This window comes from Canis aureus, chromosome 15 (genome assembly GCF_053574225.1).
Source record: "Canis aureus isolate CA01 chromosome 15, VMU_Caureus_v.1.0, whole genome shotgun sequence".
Lineage (NCBI taxonomy): Eukaryota > Metazoa > Chordata > Mammalia > Carnivora > Canidae > Canis > Canis aureus.
In genome coordinates, this window is record NC_135625.1 from 5,012,075 (window position 1) to 5,033,810 (window position 21,736).

General features: G+C 47.1%; 1 protein-coding gene and 2 long non-coding RNA genes across 9 annotated transcripts in view; all 3 read left to right on the forward strand.

The window, feature by feature from the left end:
• Positions 1-1,762: 1,762 nt before the first annotated feature.
• Positions 1,763-7,167, forward strand: LOC144284223 (uncharacterized). The gene is made up of 4 exons (XR_013352570.1): positions 1,763-2,245; positions 2,653-2,710; positions 2,800-2,925; positions 6,621-7,167. It is a non-coding gene; the product is annotated as an uncharacterized LOC144284223 (long non-coding RNA).
• A 2,922-nt stretch (positions 7,168-10,089) lies between these two features.
• The window catches only part of AGPAT5 (1-acylglycerol-3-phosphate O-acyltransferase 5), a 57,793-nt gene continuing 46,146 nt past the window's right edge, over positions 10,090-21,736 (forward strand). For 4 of the 7 annotated variants that reach the window (XR_013352572.1, XM_077848552.1, XM_077848549.1 and 1 more), the window contains exon 1: positions 10,090-10,368. Coding sequence is in view for 6 of the 7 variants with exons in the window: in XM_077848552.1 (XP_077704678.1) it covers positions 10,150-10,368 (219 nt within the window). In the remaining variant the exon portion in view is untranslated. The remainder of the gene's footprint in view (positions 10,369-21,736) is intronic. The other 3 variants (XM_077848546.1, XM_077848547.1, XM_077848548.1) reach the window with 2 other exon arrangements.
• On the forward strand, positions 14,245-21,181 carry LOC144284227 (uncharacterized). Its single transcript, XR_013352579.1, has 2 exons — positions 14,245-16,305; positions 20,970-21,181. It is a non-coding gene; the product is annotated as an uncharacterized LOC144284227 (long non-coding RNA).

A 21,736-nucleotide genomic window follows, 5' to 3' on the forward strand; every position in this document is an offset into this window, starting at 1 on the left:
TAGAACTTCATCCCTAAACCAATTTTTGTGGAAATACAAGCAGGGCTACTTTGTAATAGATCAATGATTCAAGAAACCTTTAGACAAAGCTTAAAAAAAAAGTTATACTTATTGATATTTTTTGTTTTGGAAAGTAAAATGAATTTAAGAATATTTAGTTCCTTTGAAAACACCTTAAAACCCATTGCATTTTAACAAGTTTTTCACGGAAAAAGAAAAACAACTTCCAAAACTAAATTTATTTAGAAGAATGGCTACAGTCATACACGGTCTTGCAAGTCTCTTTACTATGTAGCTGAATTGAACACAGCTGGATTGCCTGCATTTGCTCTGTTGCCATGTTTTTTTTGGTGGAGACAAATGAAGAGAACCCAGACTCCATCAGATATGTGATTGGAAAAAGGAAGGAATGTTAAGCCTTTTCAGATAAGAAGTTCTTAAAGGTTATTAGCAATGTGGAGCTTAATATAGGAAATTTTTGTACCCTATCACATTAGAATCCATTGATCTCTCTTGCATTTTGAAAGAATCCCTTACCCATGCAATGATTTGCAATGATTTGCAAATTATTGGTTCACTTATTTTTGCAAATCTAAATATTGACATACAAAACTGAGAAGCCGTAATGGTTATTATCACGGAATTTCTAAAAGTCAAGTATTGGGAACATGTCAAACTCCTGAGAGCAAACTTAAGCTTTCCAAAATTCTGATTTTCAATGAAAGCTCAAGTTTTATTACTAGCAATACTATCCATTATTTTCCTTGAAGTGATATTTTGTTCATTTTTGAAAAAAATTCTGCCAGAATAACTTAGGTTATTCTTTCAAGTAAAAAGGATGTTCCATTAAAAAAAAAAAAAAAAAAAAAGGGCAGCCCGTGTGGCTCAGCAGTTCAGCGCCGCCTTCAGCCCAGGGCGTGATCCTGGAGACCTGGAATCAAGTCCCGAATTGGGCTCCCTGCATGGAGCCTGCTTCTCCCTCTGCCTAGGTCTCTGTCTCTCATAAATAAATAAATAAAATCTTAAAAAAATAAAAATAATAATAAAGAGGTAGCTAGCAGCTAGCTCAGTCAAAAAAAAAAAAGTTTTTCCTCTAGAGAACTATTGTACCTCGGTGAAATCACACATGCTTCATAAATACTCATTTACTCACACGCAATGTTAAAGGGTAAGGATTTTTTTTTTAAAGGGTAAGGATTTAATAAACGTGGTGTTCTTATTGCTTCAAAGATATTAAGTGAAACGAGTGTGTTTTTGCCACAAGTATGTGGTGATGAAGAACATGTGGTCACTAGCTCGCTTTGGTATTTTGGCTTTGACACGTGCTAGAGTGCTAGCAGGTTTACCCAACATCACTGAAAATTCAACCTGGGAAGGCAAATCACGATTTGCTGCCATTATGAAACCTTTCACCTGGGGACACTTAAACAACACCTGGATGTGTCTTGGGGGGGGAGCCTCAGAGGCTCCAGGCCCACACTTCAGACACCACTGCCTGATGCTAATCATGGCCCATCTACAGGCCCGGGTTAAAGTCAGCTTCCCCCAGACAGGACCTTGGTTGGGGAGGGATGGACGTCTGATCCGAACGAAAGTCTTCAGGTCAAGAGGGGAACAGACACACAGACCTCGACTAACAGAAGCAAAGGTGAGGAACTAGAACGTTATTCCAACGCTAATCTCTAGGCGAGAAAGTTGGACTTGGGACAACACTGAAAGAGACTCAGATTTCATCTGATTTTTTTTTTTTTTTTTAGTAGTGTTTAGGTCTTTTGGAACAAGGCTGTTTTAGTTTTACAAGTAAAAATAAAGGTTTGGGTGGTAGCTGACCAATAGAGGCAGAGCACTGGGCTACGATGTTACCGTGTTGAGACCCTTCCCGCACTCAATGAGGCAAGTGTTTTCCTTTGTTTCTAAGGGCAACTCCCCCCCCACCCCAGATCCGCACCATGTTACCACCTGCACAGTCAGTTTGCACTTCGGTGGTCAGGTTACAGCTTTAAGGACACTCCACACCTGAGTTCACGTAGATACAACGTGGACGTTCCTCAAGCCCCCAAGGACACCCTAAAACCTCATAGTATTCAGGGTGAACATTCTGTAGTTTGTAGCACAGACACTATTGTTTGCTCAACACCATCAGGTTACCCTGTGGAGATTCCAAGATCTCTCAAGAATCTACACTATAGGAGTATGGTCTCAGGATGATCCCAGATAAGTCCTCCTCTATCTGAATATCATAAAAGTATTCTATTTTTTTCTAATATATCCGTGTTTTTAATTTTTTTCATGAATATTTTTGTTTAAATCCCATCTGGCCTTTATTCTGGCATTGGTTGGCATATTTTACGTTTTTCCAAAAGACGGACAGTTGTACTAATATTACCTTTTGACTAACTCATTCTTTTTTTCCTCTGGTTTTAAATGCCACTTTCAAAAAAACTCCATAAAACACACCGTACATGGGTTTGGGGGCTCTTCATTTTGCTCTGAACTATTTATTTCTTCGTTAGTGAAAATGCTTTGCCTGTAGCTTTGGAGCCTACTGGGGCAGGCACCCCCCCCCCCCCCCCCATCAGCATGTTGTTTCCATTGCTGCTGTAACAAGTTACCACATAGTAGCTTGAGTAATATAAATCTGTTATCTTATAGTTTTGGAGATCAGAAGTCCAAGATGAGCCTCCCTGGATTCAAGTCAAGGTGTCAGCAGGTTTGGTTTCTTGGGGGCTCTGGGAGGGGATCTGTTCTGCAGCCGGCCCCCCATCCTTAGCTCTCAGCTACCTTCCTCCGTCTTCAAAGCCTGCCAACAGGAGTTCGGTCCTCTCTGGTCGCATCTCTCTGAGCTCCCTCTCCGCCTCCCTCTTCTACTTTTAAGGACCCTGGTGAATCCACGGGCCTACCTGGACAGCCTAGGATTCTGTCAAGGTGAGCTGATTGGTAATCCTGAATTCCATGTGTCCCAAATGATCCTTTGCCACGTAAACTAATTAACAAGTTGCAGAAATTATGTTGGTATGTTCGGATGAGTATCATTCTGTCTGCCACTCAGTATTCCTCCATTTAAAAAAATTACTTGTTTTCCTTCATGAGTTTTAGAATGAAGTTGTCAAGGTCCCACTATACTATTATCCTGCCCCTTCACACCTGCCCCCACCAAAAAAAAAAAAAAGATTTGTATTGAATATGCATTAAAGTCATAGCATAAGGTTGAGTAGTTTATAACTACTAACAGTGATAAAAACTAAATTTCCATTTATCACACTAGAGGAAAGATGAGTACTTTTCTTGCTATATGTAGAAAATATAAGATGGTTTGCACAATCGAAAGAAAACTGTACAGATCCACGACAGAGAATAAAATGTTATTTTCCTGGCTATTTTATTTTTGTGACCTGACAGCTATTTTTTTGTGTGTGTGTGTGTGTGATTTCTTTTCTCATTCTAAATGAATATCCATGTTCACATCTACTTTTGTATTTGGAAACTTGTGCTTTTTCTGAACAGGCCCCACAGAACCTGTTTCCACTCCATCGAATGAAATTCCACCCGGTTACTCAAGCGTAAACCTGGAAGGCATTCCTCTCCCCTCCTTCCTTCTCGTTTATCACCACCAGTTAATTAACTCCTGTGGATGATCACACCTTTCAGCTCTTGTCTTAGTTTTATTTGCCCGTGCAATAGGGAAGTCCCATCCCCCCTCCACACGCACCTCACGGGGGTCATGATCTCAGGGCCGTCATCTGTTCTCTCTGAACCCCAACAGAGTGGGTGGGCTATATAGTTAGCGCGTATACATTTGTTGAATCAGTATTTGTGAAAGCCTGAAACAATACCCGCCCCAGCCCAGCTGCACTTCATCTGAGCTTACTTCCCTGCCCCAGACATAATCCCTGTCATCAGTGGCTTCTAGACCTTTGTATGTAGAAATAGACTGTTTCAGTTTTTACTGAAATGGGACGGTAGTGCATAGATCATTCAGCAACCTTTCTTTCACCTAATGTCCTGGACATCTAGGGCAATACATTTCCATCTGTTTCTTTCCACCTGCAGTAGAGCATTTCACTTGTCATCTTCGTGAATTCATGTGATCATTCTACTACGGACACTCACTTAATTCGATGTATTGATTCAAAGGCTATCCGTCTGTGTTTGGTGGATACTATCCAAATTTCCCTCCCAAAAGGCTGTACTTGAGGAATTAATGTCTTGTTCTCCATACAGGGTCACTAAGAAAGTCTGAGCCTACATTAGCTGGGAGTCTAGCAACATCTCCAACTTGCTCCCGATCTGTTTCTCCCACTGCCTGATCAACTTAAAAAAGGAAAAATCCCTTTTAAGCCTTTCAGTAGCTTTCCAGATCCTTTGGGATAAGGTCTAAAATCCTTTACATGTCTCATAAGCCCCACTGTTAGGTGGTTCTTGTTGATCTCTCCTGACTCAACCACTATCATCTTTGTTTCCTTCCCTTGTGCCACGTTCTCCACCAGTTGTTTTCAAACTACTCCATGGGGGTATCCCTGAGAATATGTAAAGATGTGGTCACGAGTCGTTCTAAAGGACCCAACTTTCAGAAGTGTGACTTTCCTGAAACTGATCTGCCTGTGAAGACTCCTGCGAGTCCAGACCCACCTTGCATTTCACTATTTCACCGTTCCCACCACCTGGTCCACCTCAAATCTTACTACTTGGTACTGCATTGTGGACGTGGAAAGGTGTAACAAACTCGATGACACCAAAAGATAATTTTTTTAAAAAGATTTTATTTATTTATTCATGACAGAGAGAGAGGCAGAGACACAGGCAGAGGGAGAGAAGCAGGCTCCATGCAGGGAGCCCGACGCGGGACTTGATCCGGGTCTCCAGGGTCATACCCGGGCCCAAGGTGGTGCCAAACCACTGGGCCACCGGGGCTGCCCACCAAAAGTTAATTTAAATTTCTTCTGAATAAGGCATCAAGACAGTTGTTGATAAAACTATTTACACTAATTATCAGATTTTGAGATACACACTGATTCACCGTATATTGCTAACAGTAATAGCTCAATCCAGGACAAATTTTTACTCTTAGATACTTGATGATCTAGTCTGACCAATAAAAGACTTCGAATCATAAAACGATATTCCATGAAGTTAAATTCTGTGGCACAAGTGGAGTGAAATATGTTCTCAAGGAGAAAAAGGATCAATGAAAAATTCTAATTGGTAAAAATCCTAAGCATTTAAACAGATGGTGATGGGTGATAAATCACCATGGTATTCATGATCCATTCAGACCACTTAACAGATATCTGTAATCATTTTTAAATGTCATAAATTATTAGAACTTTTGTAACTAAGCTTAAAATAAAAACAATTTTAGCTATTAACTTAAAAATGTGAGAGGGAAATACAATTCTTTTAAGGGACTTTTTTTTTTTTTTTTAAGATTTTATTTATTCATGAGACACAGAGAGGTAGAGAAACAGGCAGAGGGAAAGCAGGCTCCATGCAGGGAACCCGACGCGGGACTTGATCCTGGGACTCCAGGATCACGCCCTGGGCTGAAGGCTGCGCTAAACCGCTGAGCCACCCAGGCTGCCCAAGGGACTTTCAATGTGGCCCATTCCATGGGGAACTTGGTGGCTCGGCCTGTTAAGCGTCTGCCTTTGGCTCAGGTCATGATCTCAGGGTCCTGGGATCAAGTCCTGCATCTGCTCCCTGCTCTGCAGGGAGTCTGCTTCTCCCTCTCCCTCCTGTCTCCCTGCTTTGTGCACTTGGTCTCTCACTCTCTCTCAAATAAATACAAATCTTAAAAAAAAAAAAAAAAAAAAGAAAAAAGTGTGGTCCATTCCAATCTCCACACAGGGCTTTTATCAGCATTTGGGCACAATGCACACTCTCAGCTTCTGTCCTCCGGATATGCGGTTCTCGCCTGGCAGCCTCTTCCTTCCCTCGCTGTCGCCTAGCTGATTCCACTGTGAAGTTTCATTTTAAGCGTCCCTCTGCTTGAGAAGCCTTCTTGGTCCCAGGCTAAATGAAATCTCCTTAATAGATGTCCCCACAGTTCTATGGAGCTCCTCCTTATGTTCTCATCCCACGTGTAAGCCCTCACCATCCCTGACACCTGAAAGGCCCCAGCAGAACCGGTCTTTTCACTGCTAGGCCCCAGAGCCAGTGTACGCAGGCCAGGGGTAGCTGTGTGCGCTTCTCTAAAACAGCCCTTTTTTCTAGAATGGTAAAAAGGGAACTCAGATTGCAAAGGATTAAACAAATGCACAGGGCAAGGAAGTAGAAGCAGAGAATGGGGGTTGGTTCTAGGTTCCTAAGGGGGCTAGGTGGCCAGAGGGGAGAGTGAAATCAGCCACTGTTCCCAGGAAGAGAGGGGGGCTCAGGAGTAACCGGGCGGGCAGGGCTGGGTGTGGATATAAACGCGGATGAGAGCAGCTTCAGCTCTGGGCGTCTGCAGGCCGCCACACGGCACAGGGCTCTACCACTTGGTGGACAGTGACTGGGGGGTAATTCGCCAAAAGTGACGTTATTTGCACACATCACACGTCTTTACTAACTTCATACACAGAGGTCATAATGTGAGCCCTAAGCTTGCTTTATCTCTTTACACTTTTTTCTTTTCCTTATTGCAGTGGTCTCCATTAAAGGAAGCAGGAGTGGCACAAGCATATGCACACTACCCACACCCTGGACTTTTTCCCTCCAAAAAGAAACCTACCTCTTCTCACTGTACAGGCCATTGCCTTCCATGGCAAGACAGGGGAAACCCCGTTCAAAGTTTCTTTTGTGTGACACTTCCCGTTGGCAATGCTCGTCCAAATACTTCTTCCTTGGGAACTCCATTCACCTGGGCTTTGTTGCCTTAAGATAACCATCTGCCACCAGTCCTGTTGCATCATGTCAATCACATATAGCCACGGAAAGCAAGCAGCCACTGTCCTGGCTCTGGCTAGAGTTCCCCATTAGAACGGCTCCCTGCATAAACCTACCCCATAGGCTTGCATTAAGAAAAAAATAATAATTTCGGGCAGCCCGGGTGGCTCAGTGGTTTAGTGCCTGCCTTCAGCCCAGGGCGTGATCATGGAGACGTGGGATCGAGTCCTGAGTTGGGCTCCCTGCATGGAGCCTGCTTCTCCCTCTGCCTGTGTCTCTGCCCCTGTGTGTGTCTCTCATGGATAAATAAATAAAATCTTTAAAAAATAATAATTAAAAGAATTTTTTTTTTCTCAAGGCATTTGGCACGCTTTGGAAGTACAACTGTCCCCAGAACAGGTTACACATTAAACCTCTTCTGCAGCCAAAGGGCAGCAGAAGGATCCAGAAGGTTTCTGGATCTGTTTTTACATCAATAAAGCAACTGCTCTGCCTTCCTAGATTTTTGTGAAGCTCACAAGTATGTCAGTCCTTCACCTACTGTGCATGTATAGTCAGGATGCTTTTAAGTACCACATAAAAAGATGAGGCTCCTTATCCAAAAAAAAAAAAAAAAAAAAAAAAAAGAGGAAGACAAGAGCCCCAGGCCCCGGGGAGGTGAAAGGTCTGACAGATGTGCAAGGAGCCTCGTGAAGAGGCCACTCAGCTGGCTTGGACTTCGGTGACCACCTTCCTAGCGATGCGGGAAGGGGGCGGAGCGGTGAAGGGAGGGATGGGGGTCTTGTGCACCTGCGGGGGGGGGGGGCGGTGAAGGGAGGGACGGGGTCCTGTGCACCTGCGGGGGGGGGCAGTGAAGGGAGGGACGGGGTCCTGTGCACCTGCGGGGGGGGGCGGTGAAGGGAGGGACGGGGTCCTGTGCACCTGCGGGGGGGGGCGGTGAAGGGAGGGACGGGGTCCTGCGCACCTGCGGGGGGGCGGTGAAGGGAGGGACGGGGTCCTGCGCACCTGCGGGGGGGCGGTGAAGGGAGGGACGGGGTCCTGTGCACCTGCGGGGGGGCGGTGAAGGGAGGGACGGGGTCCTGTGCACCTGCGGGGGGGGCGGTGAAGGGAGGGACGGGGTCCTGTGCACCTGCGGGGGGGCGGTGAAGGGAGGGACGGGGTCCTGTGCACCTGCGGGGGGGGCGGTGAAGGGAGGGACGGGGTCCTGTGCACCTGCGGGGGGGCGGTGAAGGGAGGGACGGGGTCCTGTGCACCTGCGGGGGGGGGCGGTGAAGGGAGGGACGGGGTCCTGTGCACCTGCGGGGGGGGCGGTGAAGGGAGGGACGGGGTCCTGTGCACCTGCGGGGGGGGCGGTGAAGGGAGGGACGGGGTCCTGCGCACCTGCGGGGGGGGGGCGGTGAAGGGAGGGACGGGGTCCTGTGCACCTGCGGGGGGGGGCGGTGAAGGGAGGGACGGGGTCCTGTGCACCTGCGGGGGGGGGGCGGTGAAGGGAGGGACGGGGTCCTGTGCACCTGCGGGGGGGCGGTGAAGGGAGGGACGGGGTCCTGTGCACCTGCGGGGGGGGGGCGGTGAAGGGAGGGATGGGGTCCTGTGCACCTGCGGGGGGGCGGTGAAGGGAGGGACGGGGTCCTGTGCACCTGCGGGGGGGGGGCGGTGAAGGGAGGGACGGGGTCCTGTGCACCTGCGGGGGGGCGGTGAAGGGAGGGACGGGGTCCTGTGCACCTGCGGGGGGGGGGCGGTGAAGGGAGGGACGGGGTCCTGTGCACCTGCGGGGGGGGGGCGGTGAAGGGAGGGACGGGGTCCTGTGCACCTGCGGGGGGGCGGTGAAGGGAGGGACGGGGTCCTGTGCACCTGCGGGGGGGGGCGGTGAAGGGAGGGATGGGGTCCTGTGCACCTGCGGGGGGGCGGTGAAGGGAGGGACGGGGTCCTGTGCACCTGCGGGGGGGGGGCGGTGAAGGGAGGGACGGGGTCCTGTGCACCTGCGGGGGGGCGGTGAAGGGAGGGACGGGGTCCTGTGCACCTGCGGGGGGGGCGGTGAAGGGAGGGACGGGGTCCTGTGCACCTGCGGGGGGGGCGGTGAAGGGAGGGACGGGGTCCTGCGCACCTGCGGGGGGGGGGCGGTGAAGGGAGGGACGGGGTCCTGTGCACCTGCGGGGGGGGCGGTGAAGGGAGGGACGGGGTCCTGTGCACCTGCGGGGGGGCGGTGAAGGGAGGGACGGGGTCCTGTGCACCTGCGGGGGGGGGCGGTGAAGGGAGGGACGGGGTCCTGTGCACCTGCGGGGGGGGCGGTGAAGGGAGGGACGGGGTCCTGTGCACCTGCGGGGGGGGCGGTGAAGGGAGGGACGGGGTCCTGTGCACCTGCGGGGGGGCGGTGAAGGGAGGGACGGGGTCCTGTGCACCTGCGGGGGGGGCGGTGAAGGGAGGGACGGGGTCCTGTGCACCTGCGGGGGGGCGGTGAAGGGAGGGACGGGGTCCTGCGCACCTGCGGGGGGGGACCGGCGGAGGCGCAGCCCTGGGGGTCTCCGCGAAAAGGCGCGGAGAGTGCGGGAGGTAAGGCGTCGGTGCCGCCCCGGTTCGCCGTTCCCGCCTCCCGGACTAAGCTGCGTGAGTCCCGCCGCCTGGAGATGGGAGGGTGCCGCGCAGGTGAGACAGCGCCGTTTCTCTGCACCCCAAGTAACGGGGCGTCTCCGCCCCCGGGCGCATCCCGGGTCCAGGGCCCCGCAGCCACCCGGGCGCCCTCCTCCAGCCGCCCGCACCCACCTTCCCGCCGCCGCCGACCCCGCTTCCCGCGGCCGCAGCGAGGCCGAGCTTTGGAGCATGCGCAGTGGACGGAGCCGGGCCGCCCGCCGGTCGGGTCGGCAGGGGCGCCTCCGCTGTCACGCGCTCGACCAATCAGGGGGCGCGTTGGTGCCACGCAGCCCCGCCCGTGGGGGACCATGGCAACCGCAGGCCAATGGGGCGGCGCGTTGTTGCCGCGGAGCCCCGCCCCCCGGCCGGGGCGCTGGGTGACGGGCGAGGGTCATGGGGTGTGAGCGCTGCTGAGCTCGGGAGCGTCGGCGGCCGCGGCCTCCCCTGCGCCTGCGCCCGCGCCCGGCCCCGCACTCGCGGCCCGCGTGTCGTCCGGCGGCGGCGCGGCCCATGCGGCTGGGGGCGTCGCGGGGGCGGCGGGCGGCCCGGGGAGCAGCGGGGGCGGCGGCGGCGGCGGGGCCCGGGCCGGCCGGGTGATTGGCGGCGGCGGCGGGGAGCGGGGAGCGGGGAGCGGGCGGCGGGGTCCGCGCGGCCGGGAGGATGCTGCTGTCCCTGGTGCTCCACATGTACTCGATGCGCTGCGTGCTGCCGGCCGCCGTGCTCCTGGGCTCGGCCCCCACCTACGTGCTGGCCTGGGGCGCCTGGCGGCTGCTGTCCGCCTTCCTGCCCGCGCGCCTCTACCAGGCGGTGGACGACCGGCTCTACTGCGTCTATCAGAGCATGGTGCTCTTCTTCTTCGAGAACTACACCGGCGTGCAGGTGAGCCACGGCCGCCCCGCGCCGCCCTGCCGCCTGCCCCGCCCGCCAGCCCCACCTGCCCCTTCCAGCCCTACCTGCCCCCCAGCCCCACCTGCCTCCCCATCCCACCTGCCCCCTCCAGCCCCACCTGCCTCCCCATCTCACCTGCCCCTTCCAGCCCTACCTGCCCCCCACCCCCAGCTGCCCCCCAGCCCCACCTGCCTCCCCATCTCACCTGCCCCTTCCAGCCCTACCTGCCCCCCACCCCCAGCTGCCCCCCAGCCCCACCTGCCTCCCCATCTCACCTGCTCCCTCCAGCCCTACCTGCCCCCCACCCCCAGCTGCCCCCCAGCCCCACCTGCCTCCCATCTCACCTGCTACCCCAGCCCTACCTGCCCCCCACCCCCAGCTGCCCCCAGCCCCACCTGCCTCCCCATCCCACTTGCCCCCTCCAACCCCACCTGCCTCATCTCACCTGCCCCCTCCAGCCCCACCTGCCTCCTCATCTCACCTGCTCCCTCCAGCCCCACCTGCACCCCCATCTCACCTGCCCCCTCCAGCCCCACCTGCCCCCCATCTCCACCTGCCTCCATCTCCACCTGCCCCCTCCAGCCCCACCTGCCCCCCATCTCCACCTGCCTCCATCTCCACCTGCCCCCTCCAGCCCCACCTGCACCCCAGCCCCACCTGCCTCCCCATCTCAACTGCCCCTTCCAGCCCCACCTGCCTCCCCATCTCACCTGCCCCCTCCAGCCCACCTGCACCCCCATCTCACCTGCCCCCTCCAGCCCCCTCCAGCACTCCCATCTCACCTGCCCCTCACCCCCAGCGCCACCTGCCCCCCATCTCCACCTGCCCCCCCAGCCCCACCCCCAGCAGGTCCCCGTTGGGCACGTTTCATCCTGCCCTCCCAGCCCCCCCGCCCCCCATCCCCACCTGCCCCCCATCTCCACCTGCCCCCCACAGCCCCACCCCAGCAGGGTCCGCGCTGGGCACCTTTCATCCCGCCCCCCGCCCCATTCCCCCCAGGGTACTTTAGGATCGGTCCGCTCTGCCCCGCAGATGTGGCGGGAGGACACGTGCCATGGTCCCATCCTCCCACCGAGAGGGCAGGTTCGCGACCTTGGTAGGGTTTGGTCCGGGATGCTCGCTGCCAGGTACCCCCGGTCACCGAGAAGCTGCGGTTCCCGTGTGGAGGCCACACGTGGGGTCCGCCCCCCCCCCCCCCCCCCCCAATCTGGGAGCTCAGCGTAAGTAGGTGCAGATGAATGCCTAAGTAGGGCAAGCGGTTGACAAGCTTTTGGCGTCTGGTCTAAGCAGGGTTGGTAGTGTTTGAAGTCAGAAGTGCGCTTTCAAAAACCGGAGACCTCTTCAAACTATCGAATGTCGCTGTCTGGACAAGAAGTACAACTTTGCTTTGCGTTCTTCGGCAGTAGAAGTGAAAGCTGGGCGAGGAAATGAATACATTTGTTACTGTAGAAGCCTTACTGTAGATAAAGTTCTTGCCAACCTCCAGGCTTGAATGAGTGGCTCTTTTTTTTTTTTTTTTGGTCTGGTTACTTTCTGTTACTGTATCTGTAGAGATTGGATCTGTAGATTAAATTTGTAAAAAAAAAAAGAAAAAAGAAAAGAAAGAAAAAGAAAATGTAGAAGACCCCCTTCACTTTAGTTATTTGACAAAAATAGCCATTTTGAATTTTCCTTTTCCAAATTTGCAAAAAATAAAATAAAAAGATAGCTGGATTCCTGGTTATTCCTTATCTCCAGTTAGTCCTCTCCCCCTCCCCCCCCTCCCCTTTTCTTTTCCTAGTGGGGTTGAGTTGAAGGGAATGAAATGGCATTGGATTTGTCTTTTTGCCTTTTTTCCCCCCTGAGCAGCTGTTTTCACCCTGTTGTCAACCAGCTACTATTTTCAGTTTGCAGTTGCACTGCTGTGGATCCCTGATGACTGAGTTTGCCCCAGTTGGAAGTTGTTTGGGGGAAGGGAAGTAGGAGAAGCCAGGGCCTACATTTAAACCAGTATCTGTAAGTGCTTCCTAGAAAAGAAAGATCACTCTTCCAGATGGTTGTTTCCTTTTGATTGACTTTTAAGAGGGGCTTCGTTTAAGATTTTCAGGAATTCAGACCACTCCTTTTCTCCTGTGCTCTTACTTCACTGCGTTCGTTTAAATGTAGGGTTTTGTCATGATTAAATAATTTCACGTCCTGTGACAGCTGACCTGAGCTAGGATGCAGACAAAATATAGGACAAAGTGGGCGGGCTTCCTTTTAGAAAAATAATACTACCTCTGGTGGGTTATTTCATTTTTGTTCAAAGAATATAGCACGTCCCATGCAATATAATGTATAACATACACCAGCGAAGTACTATGTGTTGAGCAAGTTTTTTATTTTCGAAATGATTGTAAAATTCAGTGTTTCTAAATTGTATGTCTTATCTTGTACCCTGTTCAGGGTAGATCTCCAACTTAATTATTGAGGTATCCGCACACGGGTTTTTAAAAAATTCAATCTGTTGATGGTCAGTGAGCAATCAGTTCTAGAATTCCTAATAAATTTTAAAGAACACACACCAAGTAAAACTTTGAATTGTCCTTGAGGGCCATCAGATGTCCCTTTACAAATGCATGAACGATGGTATCCTGTCACCTTATTCTTAGTTTTACTTACTAGTTTTCATCACTGACTTTGTCCGTGTAAAGTTCTGATTAACATTTTAGCCTTTAAAAAAAAAAATTATTTTGCTAGGGGACTTCTTTTTTTTTCTGTACTTGAATTGTTTATCACCTCTAATTTGCAAAGACCAGAGATGATCCTCAGCTTTGTTCTGTATAAAAGAATGTTGATTCATTTCTGAAGAAGTGTTAGCAATTTGAATGAAAGGAAGTTCACCATTAAATAATATACATTGTAGAAGTATATTTAAATTAGAATTTTTTCCATCCCCTCCCATCTGGCAACCACCAGTTTGATCTCTGTATTTATCGGCCTGTTCCTTTTTTTTTTTCAGATAACACATATAAATTGAAACTGTATGGTATTTGTCTGTCTTCCTTCACTTAGCATAATACCCTTTAGGTCCATGCATGTTGTCCCCAATGCCAGGATCATTCCTTTTTATGGCTGAGTAATATCCCAGTGTGTGTGTGTGTGTGTGTGTGTGTAGCACATGTTCTTTATCCACCAGTGGACATTTAGGTTGCTTCTGTGTCTTGGCTATTGTGAACAATGCTGCAATAAACATACAGTACCGTGCATATCTTTTTGATTAGTGTTTTTGTTTTATTTGGGTAAATACCCAATAGTGGAATTACTGGATCAGGTGGTATTTCTGTTTTTGATTTTTGAGGAACCTCCACAGTGGCTGCACCAATTTCTGTTCCCACCAACAGTGCAGGAAGGTTCTCTTTTCTCCACATCCTCACCAAATGTCTTTTTGATACTAACCTGCTAACCGTTCTGACAGGTGTAAGGTAATAACTTATTGTGGTTTTGATTTGCATTTGCCTGTTGATTAGTTAGTAGAATTTTTTAAATGCAGTTTTAATGCTTTTTAAGTCTAGGTTTAAAAAAGAAATGGTTCATAGTAGGGTAACAAAATATTTTTTTATGTATAGAATTTTTAAGCTGAAGAGAAGTAGGAAGTTCGTGATCTGTGCTTGACAAGTAAACCTGTTCCAACAGGTACACTTGAATGTTCCATCAGATTCTAGGTAAATATCTGTTCTTTCCTATTTCTACAACTTTATTTTCACGTGCATTTCTGACACGGGAGCATTTCAATCACTGTTGCTAAAATGACTTTATAATTTATCCCTTTAGGTTCTAGAATCTTATAAGTACTGAAACTCAACAGGGTACCTTCACCATTTACTTTGGAATAAGCGATAAGGATTTTAAAAGTTTCACATATCTCTCTTACCTTGACCCCTGACAACCAACACACACCTCTTTATTATTTTGGGGGGCACTGATTCAAATAATTGTACTTCTTTTCTGTTGCTGCCAAACAAATCACCTCAGATTTAGTGGCTTAAAACAAGATAAATTGATTCTTGCAATTTTAGAGGCCAGTGTCTGAAATCAAGGTGTTTGTGGGGCTGTACTCCCTCTTGAGGCTCTAGGGCAGAGTCTTTCCTTTTTGGCTCTTTGAGCTTCCTGTGGCTGTGGGCATTCCTTGACTTGTAGCCATGTAATTCCACAATCTGCCTCCATGCTCTCTTTGCCTCTCCCTCTTCTGACTGTGTCAGATGTCCCTCTGCCTTTCTTTTCTAAGGACACTTGTCATTGGGTTTAGGGCTCACCCAGATAATCCAGGATGAGCTCCAAAACTCAGAATCCTTAACCCAAGACCCTTTTCCCAAGTGAGGTCACGTTTATAGGTTACACGCTTAAGACATAGACAGTCTTTTGTGGGGATCACTATTCAACCCCCACACATTAGTAACTTAACTCAGTCCTGCTTATTCTTGGAGCTGGAGTGCAAGGAAAACCTGTAGGAAGCTAAAAAGAAAGTGGGGCATACTGGTAGAGGCAGCAGTGAGGACTCCAGCGGAAGGTTGGGGGGAACCAGATTTACCATAGTTCTATCCCAGGATGCTATCCCTCAGTGTTGAGATTCTTGCATAAACAATAATTGTATGTAATAGGGTAGGTAATGAAAAATCTTAACATGTGGTTTTGGAAGCTATTAAAAGTTAATGAAATTTTTTTTTCTAAATGTCAGAGTTCTTTTCTCATTTTCAATAAAAAGTTCTGCTCTTTTCCTTCCTTCAAACAGAATGCACTAAAAGTTGATCATTGATATTTGTAGGACAAAAACATTAAGTATTAATAATACATACTTTCTCATTAACACTCATAAATATTTTAGTCAATTGTTTTTCCTGCCTAAATCATTTTGTGACACTTGGAATTTACTTTCAAATGTACTTCGCATTAATGGCCCTATCTTCTAATTTGCTCTTCCTCAAATGCAAATGCTAATGTGATAGAACAACAAAATGTGGACTTTGAGAAAAGATAAATTTAGTTTTTCAACTGACCTACTTCAGGTATGAAATAGTTCAAAAAACACTGGAAATAAGATACAGAATTAAAGCCTAAGATTTTGATGGTTTTTTAATGTGTTCAGTTAGAATACTCTTAACTTCTCTAATAATTCACACATTTAATTGAAACATTGTTTCAAATTCCTCAGGAACAACCAAGGCATTCATATCTGGAGACCATTTGTAACTGGTTCTTTCTGTAGCACTGTTTCATCAAACATAGTTCTAGACTCTTAGTTAAATTTGTATTCTGTATCTTGTAGCTAAAGGCAGCTAAACTTTTCCAATGAAACATGTTTATTTAAAAATGGGAGAAGAGACCTGCAAGCCCACCTCCTTTTTTTTTTTTTTTTTAACCACATCTGGATTCTGTCTGCATTTCTTCTAAAATGTTGCCCAGAGTTGAATGTCAGTAGTCCTAAAAAGGATATAAATACTTTGTATCCTTAATTTCCTTTTCCTCTGGTTATTTATCAACCATGTGAAGACCTTAAAAGACCTTAAGTTACTTCCTTCAGTTTAGCTGGAGCACAGCAGAGCCGGGCAGATTTGGTTGTGCTTCTGTGTGTGCATGTTTAAGAATGACACCAGCTTTTCATAGAGGAAATTAAACATTTCCCAAATCAAATAGGATTGCAGTCTAACACATTTAAATCTGACTAGGGAATAGGCTTATAAGAAAATCTTAGAGAACTGTAATTAGAACCTTGTTTTCATACTTTCTATAAATAAAAATCCCTGATGGAGCAAGCTTTTTTTTTTTTTTTTTTTTTGGTTGCCTTGGTGTAGGATTCTTTTTAATGTCTTATTTTTCTATTTTAAATCACAGATACAATAAAACATTCAAACACTGCCAAAATATTTTGAGAAAATTAAAGGTCCCTCTGCCTACACACACGTCTCCCAGGTATGCAACAATTTGGTGTGTAACTATAGATTTCTTTTAAGAGCTTTTAAATAAATGTAAATTGCGGGAAGACTCCTCCAACAAATTAAATTCTCGGATGGGTTTTATAGTTACACCCACTATGTCTGTGACCTATGGGGACACCTCTGAGCTGTTATGATAGGGAAAGGAAAATTTAATCTATAGACATAATTTACTTTCCCTCTTTTGTGAATTTGTCCGAATTTGTGGAGCTGAATGAACTGAGAGTTGACTCTTCCTAAATGGAATTAGAAGTTAAGTTTTCCTTTAATATATTTTTTAAAGATTTTATTTATTCATGAGAGACAGAGAGAAAGAGAAAGGCAGAGGGAGAAGCAGGCTCCATGCAGGGAGCCCGATGTAGGACTCGATCCTGGGACTCCAGGATCAGGCCCTGGGCCAAAGGCAGGCGTTAAACCACTGAGCCACCCAGGGATCCCAATATTTTCTTATTTTATTGTGGTTTCTTAAACACGTTGATAATACAATCCACAACTAAGTAGTAACTTCTAAGGAATCCCTAGAAACTCCTGGTCATTCCTTCATTCATTCAGTATTGGCATATGCACCTTGTTCCAGATCCTTAGCTGGGCACTAGGGGATACAATGAGGTATACAGGATTCCCACCCTTCTGGAGTTCACCTTCTAGTGAGACACAAATGATAGCAGGAAAATTAAAATGTACTGTGCTCTGTGAGATTATTAGACTGGGGGTGGGGGGGTTGAGGACGTTTGTCCCGACAAGTGACATTTGCATGGAGCTCAGAAGAAGGGCCATGGAGGAGTTGTAGTAACTCAGGCAAGAGAATTTGGTCAGAGAAATGGGCAGAGTGGACACGGACAGAATGTAGATTCCCAGAGCTATTTTCGAAGTAGCTGAGAGGGCTTTGTGATTGGATGTGGAAGGAAAAGGAGCAGAAGGGGTTCATAACCAATTGGCATTTAGTGAGAGCGGACTGTGTGCCAGATGCTGTTCGGTCATGTCACCGATACAAGGTAGGCACCATTCTTTTCCATTTTATGGATGACAGCTGAGGCAGTAGTTCACATTTGTAGGTGTTTCGGCAGGATTCAGTACAAGGCACCCTAGTCTAGCTTCAAGATTTGTTGTCTGGGGACGTCAGGGTGGCTCAGTCGGTAAAGCATCTGCCTTGGGCTCAGGCCATGATCCCGGGGTCCTGGGATGGAGCCCCGCGTCGGGCTCCCTAGTCAGTGGGGAGCCTGGTCTCCCTGTCCCTCTGCCTCTGCTGCTCCCCCTGCTTGTGCTCTCCCCGCCCTGCCCCCCTCTTCAAATAAATAAAATCCTAAAAAAAAATTTCGTTTTCGGAAGATGCTTTGCTAAGTGGTGTGGTTATGTTGGTTGAAATGAGATCCCTGCTGTCAATTTATTCATACTAGGAAAAATACCAACAAACAATTCCGGTAGAAGATGATACTGAAATTGGAGTGTTTGTGTTTGTTAGCTTTGCGACCGAAAGATAAAATAACTTTGCCTGGATTCTTCAAGAAGGCTGTATCAATTATTCTGAACTGCTTTGAATCTTTACTTCAAACAGAAGCGAGGGCGGTGGAATGTTTAGGAAAAGTCCGCCCTCAGTGGATAACTGAATGGAAATGAGAACTCTTAAGTGTGGCCTTCAAAGCTGTCCAGATTTTGCCCTGGCTAATTTTCCCATTTATTGGTTTCACTGTAGCCCAACTGCTGTTCCTCCCCAGCCCCCCAAGTCACCAGTGTATTTTCAGCCATGTGCCTTTGGACTGTTCTCTGTATACTTTGTTCCAGCCGAAGCCCCAGCCTTCCCTCACTCCCTCTGGGTGTTAGGGTCACCTAACACATGGAATTAACCTATGTAATATTAACATAACAGCATCTTTTAATGTCTATGTTGTCCTCTTTACGATTGTAACCTTTCAGAGATGGCAGTAAAGGAGAGCATGATTTAATTTTTCTCTTTTAACAAAAGGGCCGAGGAGTCTACAGGGGAGATTGGTCCGAGTTTCTGTGGAAATATAGATGAATCTCATGTTTAGGGGGGTGGGTTCTTGAATGAGCTTACTGATTGACAGGTTTTGATTCATTAGAGACTGTAGGTCTAGTGAGTCTAATTGATTCTTACTGTATTCTTTACTTAAATAGATAAGGGGGAAGGAAACACGAACTGTACCCCTCAGAAGTAAGACTGAGAGAGAGACCTTATAAAAGAGGGAGTTCTGAGACAGCCAGCAATATAGAGAAACCTTTGTTTGCTTGTCAATAAAAACCTGTACTTATTGCTACTTTGGAACCTAGCAGTTCTCTAAGGCTTGTTTTGTTTCCTCTTTCTCTGTGGGAGCCAGCAATGGAAACCCCGAATGAGCAAGCGTTGCTTGGGTATTTTAGAGGACTGTCTGTGTGTAGAAGTGGAAGTGGCATTTGGAAGACAGCTTTATTTTGCCTGGTTTCCGGGTGGGAATTTCAGGAGCAAAAAGAAACTAGGTGCTCCTTTCCAGGCATCACCTAAAGTGCCAACCACAAGCTAGGCACGCATGTTTTAGCCTGAGAAAATAGTCTCTACCTCAAGTAACACACAGTTCAGCAGCGTAGAAGGACGTCTTTTAAAGCGTGTATGAGATAAGCTCTAAGAGAAAGAACTGAATGCCGAGCCAGGGGCTACAGGAGGGCTGCAGCTGCCTCCTAGTGCTGGCTTCCCTGGAGGGCCTTCACAGGAGGGAGCCTGTGCTCTCCTGGGCCTACGTATTGCTTCGTTCCCCCAAGTCTTCATTTGTATTTCTGGAGGAAAATTTTTTATGTCTATTTAATGTTTTTCATGAGTTTCTTTTCTCTTTAGTATCAGACTGAAAAAAAATCATATAACCTTCTGATATATGGGAAATTTTCTCATCTGAAGTTTGTATCTGGAATTTTTGCAGAAAATAGTTGTGTAACATTCAAAAGAGTTTTGGACCTTGGTGTGAGAAACCTGAGTGTAACTCCTAGTTCTCCACCATAGTATGTATTCACTTGAATAAGTCAGCGTCTCAGCTCAAGGGTTCAGTGACTGGCACATTGTCGGTGCTCAGCAAAACACCGTATAGAGAAGGACAGTGCAAGGAGACAAGCATGAGGAATGTGTAAGAAAGCTTTGGGGGCGCCTGGGTGGCTCAGTCAGTGGGTATCTGCCTTCGGATCAGGTCATGATCCTGGGGTCCTGGGATCCAGTCCCATGTCTGGCTCCCTGCTCGGCAAGAAGCCTGCTTCTCCTTCTCCCTCTGCTACTCCCCCTGCTTACGTGTTCTCTCTCTCTCTCTCTCTCTCTCTCTCTCTCGGTCAAATAGATAAATTTTTAAAAAATATTTAAAAAAGGAGAAAGCTTTGTGATTTGTAAGATTCCTTTTAAATGTTGCGTGATTATTATTTTAGCATACTGCCTATTAGACAAATGACTATGTCTCTACTTTGATCTTGGTTCAGAGGGCATTGTAATTTTCCTGTTCAGTGAAGTGTTGTTTGAGATTGGGCAGAAAAAGAGCATCGTGTTAGTATGCATTACAGTGGAAATCTTGTACTGTTTAGCTTGTTATATATTTCATTGGCATCAAAATACATTTAAAAATCCATTTCAAATGATTATAAACATACAGTGTAAATTATATATGTAACCTTATTAAAAACAACTCTTTATAGCTGCATTTGTGTGTAATCAGAGACTTTTTTCTCTTACCGTTAATCACTTAACACAGTTGGTTTTTTTTTTTTTTTTCCCCACTTAACACAGTTGTGAATAAAATCTCACCTTATTGGACAGTAATAACAACTAGCTTTTGGGGGGATGGTTACTATGTTCAAGGCATTGTGTGAAGTAGTTTAACTGGTCTTATTAATTAGGCAGTAGTTGCTGTTAGGACATTGATTTTACATGTAGAGAAATAGATGTGGAGAGGTAAGAGACCTTTTTTTTTTTTTTTTTGCTTTAACCTGTGCTCTTAGTGACTATTGTATTGAATGTAGGTGAAGAAAAACTACTCTCGTAGGTTCATAGCTGAGGTCTGCAAATTAAACTGACAAAAATCAGATAAACAACAGAAAAGACATAAACATTTTGCTCATGTTAATATTTTTCAATGCATTTAGTGCCTCACAGAAAAGAAGTGAAAACCAAAAGAAGTGAATAGAATCAGCCTGGAGGGGGGCGGGAGCGGGTTATATATAATTCATTTTAACAAGGAGCAGTAACTTGTGGAAACATAACTAGACAGAGCAAGGACTTTGTGCTGTTAGGGCTGGTAAACTGTGGGCAGGTCACTAGGGAATGGGTGATAGATAGATAAGGATATTTTGTGCTACCTCTGGTCTTCCTTGCACTCCAGAAGGGAACACCTTTAGGAATGGGTATTAAGGTCACCCTTACAAAGGAAAGCTTATGCTTCAGACAGAAAGGGAGAGGCCAGAGAGGTCTTCCTGTGTCTGCTGTTTCTCACTTGCCTTCATCTCAAAATATCCTTATGCCAATGTGGCATATTTTCGGGTACAGCATACTCTGATCGCCCTCAACAAAGTCTCTATTTAACAGCAGTGAAAAAGTTTTTTAAAAAATATTTCATTTTGCATGCTGAAAGAAAATGGATATCATTGAGGTAAATGAAGAATCTATTTTTTTTTCAGGCACCTGGGTGGCTTAGTCAGTGAAGTGTCTGCCTTCGGTTCAGGTCGTGAGCCCAGGGTCCTGGGATCAAGCCCCAAGTCGGGCTCCCTGCTCAGCCGGGAGCCCGTGTCTCCCTCCCTCTGCCTGCCGCTCCCCTCCTTGTGCTCTCCCTCTGTCAAATAAACAAATAAAATCTTTAACCATCTATTTTTTCCACAAAAAAAAAAAAGAATATTGTACATTTTTGTCCTGGTAGTATTCTTTAGATGCTCTACTGTGTTAAACATGTGATTACTATAGATTCCATTTTACTACCTGTTTTAGGGTACAAAAGAGTCTCTAGGTTGTTTGCATATCACGGGAGAAAATTTCAAAAAATATAAAGATATGGTCAAAATGAGGTGAAAGAAGTCACATGTATGTCCAGGCTGCCTTCTGAGGCAATTTTTGCATGTTAAACAAGTTTGCTTGACTAATGAGGAATAGTAACTAGAGGATCAGTTGCAATGAAGATAATTATTCAAAGACCATTTTTATTGTCTTCTTCTGAATTAACAAAAAGGAAACTTTTTTTTTTAATAGGGACTTTACATGAGCTTTTACAAAATGGATGAGGAATTATAATGAACCTAAAATTAAAGACTTAGGAAGAACAAAAAAGCCATGTTTTTCATGGGCCTTGTTTTGAAGGAACAAATAGATTACCTGCAGAAAACCTGATTAATGTGATTACAAACATACTAGAAGATTCACAGAATGCATTAAAAAGTCACTGGTATACTTAGAG